The sequence below is a fragment of the Halictus rubicundus genome, chromosome 6 (genome assembly GCF_050948215.1).
Source record: "Halictus rubicundus isolate RS-2024b chromosome 6, iyHalRubi1_principal, whole genome shotgun sequence".
NCBI lineage: Eukaryota > Metazoa > Arthropoda > Insecta > Hymenoptera > Halictidae > Halictus > Halictus rubicundus.
In genome coordinates this window covers 5,892,112-5,901,458 of record NC_135154.1, presented here as the reverse complement: position 1 = coordinate 5,901,458, position 9,347 = coordinate 5,892,112, and the positions used below count along the sequence as shown (strand labels likewise).

General features: G+C 37.2%; 3 protein-coding genes across 3 annotated transcripts; 2 read left to right on the top strand and 1 right to left on the bottom strand.

Annotated features, from left to right (window-relative positions):
- The first annotated feature begins 775 nt into the window (after positions 1-775).
- LOC143354897 (uncharacterized) lies at positions 776-2,388 on the top strand. The gene is made up of 5 exons (XM_076789264.1): positions 776-847; positions 939-1,357; positions 1,428-1,548; positions 1,632-1,792; positions 1,876-2,388. Exons 1-4 carry the CDS (start codon positions 839-841, stop codon positions 1,692-1,694), a joined length of 612 nt encoding a protein of 203 aa, XP_076645379.1. The 5' UTR covers positions 776-838; the 3' UTR covers positions 1,695-1,792; positions 1,876-2,388.
- A 607-nt stretch (positions 2,389-2,995) lies between these two features.
- On the top strand, positions 2,996-5,366 carry LOC143355086 (intraflagellar transport protein 74 homolog). Its single transcript, XM_076789580.1, has 2 exons — positions 2,996-3,730; positions 3,842-5,366. The coding sequence occupies exons 1-2, from the start codon at positions 3,387-3,389 to the stop codon at positions 5,364-5,366; spliced, it is 1,869 nt and encodes a 622-aa protein (XP_076645695.1). The 5' UTR covers positions 2,996-3,386.
- On the bottom strand, positions 5,337-8,913 carry LOC143355085 (leucine-rich PPR motif-containing protein, mitochondrial-like). The gene is made up of 3 exons (XM_076789579.1): positions 5,856-8,913; positions 5,617-5,770; positions 5,337-5,531 (listed from the first exon to the last, which is right to left on the bottom strand). Exons 1-3 carry the CDS (start codon positions 8,550-8,552, stop codon positions 5,404-5,406), a joined length of 2,979 nt encoding a protein of 992 aa, XP_076645694.1. The 5' UTR covers positions 8,553-8,913; the 3' UTR covers positions 5,337-5,403.
- Positions 8,914-9,347: the final 434 nt, after the last annotated feature.

Genomic DNA, 9,347 nt, shown 5'->3' with positions numbered 1-9,347 from the left:
CGATTACACTCGAATTTGACCTTATTTTCATCAGGAAAACCCCTCGGATAAATTCTCGTCGAATAAAATTATTCGATACACATCAAATAAAGATACTTTCTTTACTCGAACATTCGAACAAGGAATAAAAATTTTTTTTATCTTTTACTAGTTATTCGAAATTTTTATTTAGATAAATATTTTGCCCAACTCTGCCATTTTGCATTATCGAGCAATGAATCGCGGCATCCCGGACCCTTGCGATTCTCGTAGGTACACGTACACGCCGACCTGGCGGTGTGTGAGTGTGCCGAGGCACGGCTGTTCGAACGAAGCTACGGCAGGCATCATGCGACCGAATAATGCAAAGTGTTGCTCGAAAATGCAAGAGTAGGACCTGTTTGATGGCGAGCGCTCTAGATTTATCTTTTATCTAGCGCTTTTGACTACTGATAAGCCCCATCTTTGCATTATCGAGGAATGATTCGCGGCATCCCGGACCCTTGCTATTGTCGTAGGTACACGTACACGTCGACCTGGCGGTGTGTGAGTGTGCCGCGGCACGGCTGTTCGAACGAAGCTACGGCAGCGCCGTTGTTTACGATGTCGACCACGCGTGCTCAGATCGCCTCTTTGACAGGGTTCATGCCGCCGAATCAGAGAGGATACTCGGAAAATGTCACTCGACACTGAATGTGGAAAGTGCACCCAGCTCCCCATATTGGACGAAAATGTTACTATTTAGCTTCTTCTAGCGGCCGTTATAGCGGTACTATCGATTGTTCAAGGCCAGCTGGGAAAACTGGTCCATAAGGAAGATTATTTCGAGAAGCGAATTTCGTAGGCAACAATTGGGGCAATGGAACAGGTAAGTTTCAGTCTCCTGTATCATATAATTAATCTAAAATATTGTATGTATTATCGGTATATCATTATATTATTTTTCATGTGTTTTTCAGATTCCAAAGCGTCGATCAGAGAGGACGATTCAGAAACGAAAGAGGTATAAGACCACCTCGTCGGATGGGGAGCCTCGGCGACGGAAACGCCCCTTTCCATTAACGAGTGCCCGTGACTCCGATGAGGAGCTCCGGCGACTTCTGGAGGCCGATTCGCCGGAAAGTCATGGAGCAACGTCGACATCGTTGCTCAATCCTCCTCCTATACCACCACCAACCTCCTCACCAATAGATTTGTCCTCTTCCTCCACGTCCTATTTACCACCAAGTCCTATAACACCACGTCCTATAACACCACAGACCCCCGTAACAATCACAAGATCCCAATTTGAGCAACTGATGTCGCAAAACGAGCAACTGATGTCACAAAACGAGCACCTCGTGAGAAAGCTGGACCTGCTGGAAAAGAAAATGGATCAGTATGTAATTTAAGAAATTGAAATTACAGTATGATGGCAATATTTAACAAAATTTACTTCTTCTTTCTAGAATATTAAGCAAAAGGGAGCAACCTCGCAATTATGGGAAAAAGCCGGAATGTCTACCTCTTCGAACGAGGGAAGATGTAGACAACTTTGAAAACTGCTCCGAACAGGAGTATAATAATGTGGTAAGTGTATGCATTTATTCCATTGCTATATGCGCACACACGTGTGAGTATATATATTAATGATATCACTTATTATTTTTTAGGTTGACTTTTTTGCCCATGTTGGAGGGTATAATCTAAAAGAGGCACTAGTGTCTCTCTTTTAGAGAGGCTGTCGCAGACAGCCTCTTACCCTCATACACGTGGTTTGGCACGGACAGTTGCCAACCATTGTGTCCCACAAAAATTGTGCGGGCCCTTTTCGGTAAGAATTATTTATTGCTTAATACATTAACTTAATAAGCTTAATATGACCGTGTAAATAATCTTTCTTAAATAATGTTGCAGATGCAGTTTGCGAAAGCAGAGCTTTCTCAAGGCCCACTCGCCTCGAATTTCAAGATTCCTGAAAGCTCGCAAGGAAAGGGTCCGGCACAAGAAGCCGTCGGGCAGTGCGGCCAGGTATATCAATCCCTGGGAGCAGGCGGAGTAACCGGGGGCGCAAGTGGAGGGAGGAGTTTTAGTGGGTAAACCCTCGCTGTCACATCGCCCCTCTGAAACGGGGGGCGATCGCTTGGGGAGTCCCACACTTTCTCGGGGTTGGAATGGCCCCGAGAAGTTGTGCGTAATGCATTTAACCTCCCTCCACTGAAAATGACAAAAATAAAAAAAAAAAAGCACCAAACAGCACTTTTCAGTGCTCCAAACAGCACTTTTTAGTGCTAATTTTAAATTATATTAAATCATATTTTAAATTAAATTGACTTTTTAAATTAAATTATATATTTTAAATTATATTAAATTATATTACAATTATACTAATTGTAAGAATTTAAAAATAAATTCAATTGAAATAAAAAATGAATACACATTAAAAATATTCCGTCATCCCTTTCCATATTCTTCTTTCAATCTTCTTCGAATTCACTTCCTCTCGCACGCACACTCTTCGCGCTCTTTTCTCTCACTCTCGCACACTCGTGCTCTCTCTGTCTCGCACGCACACTCTTCGCGCTCTTTTCTTTCTCTCTCGCACGCACACTCTTCGCGCTCGTTCTCTCTCTCTTTCTCGCACGTACGCTCTTCGAATTACACAACACGGCGCTTTGTCTTTCACGGCACATTGTGGTGTTTACGCATCACTTTATCTTTATTACGCATCGAAACTTAAATAAAATACCTCTTCCCACCCTACAGGAAGATTTACTTCAATTTTTCCCGATATTTACTGTTAGAACAAGCATATTATTCCAAATATTTTTTACATTATTAAATTTGTTTGTATTTAAAAAATGACTAAACATTTCAGTACTCTACGAGTAAATTGCACCATTTTCGTATGTATAGCATGAAAAAATATATATAGAAGGGAAATGTTCTAGGTCGGAAGAAATGTTTCGTTTCAGAGTTAAAATGGCTTCGAGTTGAAAGGGTTAATATTCGGCATCTAATCTATGTATTTCTGAATTTTCGAATCATAAATACAATTTTACCATACAATAGCAGATAGTGATATCCGTGGAAATAAAAGAAATGATTATGATTTAGCCATGCTGAATATTTTGAATTTTTCGTATTTTATGGAGAAGTTGCGCAGAAGTTCTGCGGCAGAACTGCACAGAGTCCCGCGAAACCAGTGGTTCACAGTGGTTTGAAGACCACTGACTGGTGTAGAGATTTCTATTTTTGCAATGTACAACTTCGCCATGGTAACGCGATGTAAAACAAAATTGGCAAACACTCGCTGTTCCATAGAAGAACGCGAGGAATCGACTAGAGCAATCGTGAGTTTGTATCTTTGACACATAAACGGATAAAACTAGAAACAGGTGTAAATACAGAGACGAATTGCACGCGCGATGCAGAGACCATCGACAGGTGTGTCCGTACTGCAGAATAAGTTTGACAGATCTCGCAGAGCAACTAGACACGAGTTAGGGGAATATTATACCGGTTCTGGAAGCACGCGACCATCTACGCCTGGGCAGAATGTCCTGGCAAGACCACCGTCGACTTCTCTTTTATTTAACCAAATGCAGGTTAACAGCTCCCGGCTAGCTACAAGTTCCGGTAATTCGACTTATTCAAACAGCGGAGTTGCTATGCTTGGACAAACAAATATCAATATTATGGATAGACCGATTACTCAGCACGGAGTAGCCGGCATCAGACCAGGAACAGGCAGAGGATTGTCCATGATGAGGTAAATTTACTAATCGATCAAAATATATCTTACAATCGACTTGCCGCGATAGTCGACGATATTGGTAGTCTAGAATCTTTTGTTTTCTAATGTACATGCTTTTCTTTGTAGGCAAATTCAAGACAAGAGGTACTACAGCAGTATTTTGCAATTGAAAATAAGGGAATTGAATCAAGAAATTGTTACTCTTATGAAAGACATCGAAGATCAGAACAAAGAGAGTGCCACCTATCTGCATTACGATAAAAGAGCCAAAGATTTAGCTACAGAATTGATAATGTTGCAGGGACAGTTGGCAGACTATAACATTGTGGTGGATAAAATGACATCGGACATTGGGAAAGAAATTGTGGAACAAGAAACCGAAGAACTCGCCGCAAAGAACGAAGAAAGTTTAACAAGAATCGAAAATATGTTCGAGGAGAGGAAGCGGTTGGAGCAACAGCTAAACAAGTTGGAAAAACAGTTGGAAAACGAGAAAAAGAGGAGAGACAGGCTTGTAGAGAGCATGAACTCGAACACCAAAGAAAAATATACTGAACTGTTGGAGGAAAAAGCAAGCTTACAAGAAGCAATAAATAAAATGCAACAAGAGTTGGATACGTTGTCTAAAGAACAAAGTTTTTTGGAGGAAGAAATAGCATTGTCTCCTTTGAAACAAGAAGCGGTAAAGTTGCAGCTTCAAATTATAGAGATAGAAGAGAAAAGAGGAAAATTACGGGAAGAAGAAAAACGTAGAATATCTCCGGAAGAGGAAAAAGAAAAGTTATTGCAGAAAATTAAGCAAGATAATATGGATATCGCGGCCGCCGAAGCCCAATTAAGCGAAAGGAAAAAAGCGATCGAAGAGGCGGAACACGAACTTGAACAATTGGAAGCTGATATAGAGGATACTCAATCCGAGAAACAAATCAAATACAAGGAGCTTCGTAAAAAAGAAGAAATTATGGAACAATTTATGTCTACTTTCGAACAACATAAACAAGACGAAACTACGAAATTATATAAATTAGAAGAGAAAGTGGTCGATTATTTGGAAAATATTTCGAATATGTTGAACACCGATATAGATATTGTAGACGGCAATGAAATGGCTATGTTACACAGTATCATTTCCGGCAACGATGACGAATGCGTCGACAACGATCAAAATTACGAAGGACTAACACGGGAGAATCTAAGGCTGAAGCAAATTTTGAGTAAAATAGACTTGTTGGAACAGAGACTTCAAGTAGAATTTTCTGATCTCAATGAAAAAATAAATAAGAAGGAAAGCAAACTAACGGTCCTAGAGGATATAAATAATTTAAAGTCAAAATTATCGACTAAACAAGAACAGTTAATAGAGGAATGTGAACAATTAAAGAAGCAACGATCGAAAAATGTGCAAGAACGAAAATCGCTTCAATCCGAATACGACGAGATAAAACTTCGATTAGGAAACAATGAAATATACATTCAGATTGATTTGTTAGAAAACACTATAGAAAAGTTGATGGAAGAACATAAAAGAATTAAAGATTTTATTTGCAAACAAAGAGAACGGGCTAATTATGGTCCAGTGAAAGAAGATACTTTTAATTTAATGGCGAATTATAACACTATGTTGAAAGAAAATTTAAAACTTATTTATTAATTTACGCATTCGTTGCAGTTTTCTAGATTTTTCTGTTTCAAAATGGAAGTTTATATTTGTTCATTAAACTAGTAAAGGCTGCTTCAAATTTTAGACTAGGTTGCACGCCTTTTTCTATCATCTGTTTTCGTAGTTTTGCAGCAGATGTAGTCGCCCCTCGTTTAGCTACATATAAAAGTTATAAAAGTTATTAGTTTGACGGTTAATCAAGAATTTGTTATACATTGATAACATAATAACAATTACTCACTATATACAGACAGAGTTAAATTACATACAGGTTCTAAATTCGTTTTCAGTATTTCTCCACCTATTTCCAACATTGTCACACAAGTTTTGACAATATCGTCTTCTGGAAGATATTTAAACTCTTCTAGTAACGCTTCACTAGTCAAGCAATTATTCTAAAAAAGACAAGATGTTTGAACTACGTATAGAGTACAGTAGGAATTTCAACAATTAAATATACATAGCAGCCGAATATAATACCTTGAGTAAGTTTCGCAATCGTTCTATCTGACCGCATTCTACCAATGATATTGCTACATTCACTACTGCTATTTCTTTTCCGTGAACATTTACTAACAGATGATACATATCGTCTAATAAACGATTGTATTCTGTGGGCGAATTTAACGTTTCCTTAATTAGTTGTGTTAATATTTCCTGTTTTGCAGGAGTTTTATTGTATTTTTTGACACAGCTTTTAAATTCATTTATAGTGACTTCGATGTTGTTTTTTAGCATACAAATTCTGAGTAGACACGTGAGGAAAACGTCATCGTTTTTACAATAACCGTTCTGGACTAAAAATTTTGCCATTTGTTTTACGTAACTAAAATTACTATATTTTGCTAGTGTGTTTAATAATTTCAAGCAGTTTGTATGCACCTTCGTTTTATGACTAACATTGGTGTAGTTTTTTATCACGTTCAGAGCTTCATCTACTTTCTTCTCTTTCACCAGTAATGTAACGAAATCTATAATCTTAAAATTATCAATTCGAAAGTTCGGAAACATGGATTGTATTTCTTGTAATTCAGTTAATGATTCCACGACCATTGCATTTTTCGTATAAAAATTGAATAATGTCACTTTCATTCCGGGCGACCATCCTATATTATTCACTTTTATTTCTTTTACAAGTTCATTCACTTGTTCGGTATTGTTCGCGTTACACGAGGCCATAAATAATTTTCGTATACAACCTCTGGTATTCAATCCTTTAGCTTTAAGCATGTGCAAATGTACTTTTAATTGATCCATATTCATGTAACTAGGATGAATGGAAATTCCGCTGTTGTAATTATCCGTATCGACATTCGCAGTTACGTTTACCAATAAACCCGATATACATTCCATATCGTAATCTGATAATTTCAACTTAAAAACTTTCTCTTCTACATACTTTATGTCTAGGACAGACATAACTGCTTGCATCTGCTTTGTGGCAGTTAAAAATTTGATCAAACTACCTATATCATTTTGTCCGAACTCGGGTTCATCCACGAATTTCCTTAAAAATGTTCCAGCAAAACCATGGCCATTGTACGATAATTCGAACAAAAGTCGTATGGACATGTCAATGTCTTTCGATTTTTTATAATTCAAGATTAGAGAATTCAACACAAGTTGGCAATCAATCTTTTTCTTAAATTTCTTACACACGGTCAAGCTTTCCTGTACCCTATAGGAGTCTAACAAGAATCTCATGAGAGGTGGCACCACATAAGCCGTTGGTATCCCATTGTCAAACATTTCTTTAACTGTAGTAACAGGATCGCTTGTATCGATATGCGGGATCACGTAATTCAAGAGCGTGTTGAAATCCAATTCAACATTCAGTCCCATCATGTGTCTAAGAATCGAATACATGTCGCTTTCATCCCCATGTTTATGTGTACTTACAAGTAAAGGCCAATAGTAATGAGATTGAACAACAATGCCGTTTGCCTTCATTTCTGTCAATAGGTTTAACGTTAGTGTTTCCTTATTCGTTCGTACAGCATGTTGAACAGCTTTTCTCCAGATTTCGGGGATATGGTGATTAATCGTCAAGTTGACTAGAAATTCTAACAAAACCTTGTTATCTGCGTTAGAATCTATCATTTCTTTGACAAAGCAAAATGCAAGACGCTTTTTAATGCTGTTCACTTTCTCCTCGATTATAGGAATCTCGGTAATGATTTTATAGGCATCCGAATAACGTTTGTTGTGTACTAGTTGCACGATCGAAGCAAGAACATCCTTTTTGTGTTCGGTCAGTGGTTTTACACACGTTAAAACATCAGATATATGTTCTCCATTTTTTTCTAAGCTAAGAAATTTAACGAGCTTCATAATATCCGACAGAGGTACATCCTTAGTTTTCAGAGTTTCAATCAAACTCTGGATATCGTTTAGTTTAGCCAAAGCATATATTATTTGTGTACGAGTTGTATCAGACAGTTCTATATTTTCCTTTTGCATAGAATCTATGACTTGTTCGATACTCTTTATATCTCCGTGTACAGAATACGAATATATCAATGCACGGTAAACTTCTTCATCAAAAATAAATCCTTTCTTTTTCATACGCGATAGATAATCGATCACCGATGCAGTAGTATCTGTGACCGATAATAATTTCAACAGGAGACAATGCGTATTATAGTCTGGTGTAACAGTCATCTCTTGTAAAAACTTGTCTGGATCAATGAAATAAGCATTATCGATGTACGTTTGTAATAAAGCATGATAGTGATCTATCGTCACAACATTTTTCTGTTTTAAAAGATTCCAGACACGCTCGCACAAGCATTGACGCTTTTTCAAGTCAACATTGTACATTACATTTCCACAACACTCGAGCAACATTACACTTAAACCTGCTGATAAATCCTGCTTACTGCTTTCCAAATATTCGATGACAAGCTTTAGATTTTTCTCGTTAACTTCACTTTTCTCAAACTTTTCGTATAGTTTGAATAACTTGTATTGAAAACTTTTGTCGTTGTCATCGTTGATACTGCTACTAAGGTGTGTGTGGTATTTGGATATTAATATTTTTGTTACACAGTCAAAGGTTGAGACCAAATATTTTCTAACGAATAGGTTATGTATACTCACTTCTGACAAGTTTGAATGAACATTTACGAATGCGAAACTTAGTTTAAGGAATTTGTTGTATGTCCTCAGTGAAATCATTTCAAGGATGTTTTCCCACTTACTGCTTAATATTACTACTTAGTATTTTCATTATGGAATACTCAAAGATAAAATTTTACCACTCTTGCAGATAATATGTACATCAAGTATCTATCTACTTAGTTATATAGTTATATACAGATTTGTCTACTTAACAAACAAAATTCATGCGAATACTAATAAAAGCTATCATCAACTTGGGAAGGAGACATTCGATTCAATCGTTGTTCTTTTGTATTTTAAATTTTTTCGAACCGACTCGCGACGAATAGAAATAGTTTCGAGTGGTTTTCTTCGTCAATATTTATGTAATTTGAAGAAGGCTTCATGCAAACGTGTGCTGTTAGTTCAGTTGTTATGCCATTTGCGACAATTCGCGATGCAATGACGCTCAGGATCTGTACAACTGTATGAAGTCTTGTCCTGGTCCTGTCGATGAATTTGTTTAAAAACAATCATGTTTCTCTGCATAGAAGTATAATTTACTGCCACCTAACAATCTAGGCAGAAAATGCACGAAGCAACGCAACACTCGCATTGTTACCAACATAGGCATCGAAGAACGAGTTCAATCGTGTTTCTACTCGAGATGGCGCTACTATAGCTTCTATTAAAAATTACACAAACATCTTTTTCGTATTATTTCAAGAAATTTTTGTCACAGAAGACACGATGTCAAAGTGGTTTTTTCTTTTTCTTTTAATCTTTTAGCGATCGGATATACAAGATATACCCAAAGTTGTCACGAAAAATACAAGTAAACGAAATCACTTTTGAAATATGACAATTTTTCAA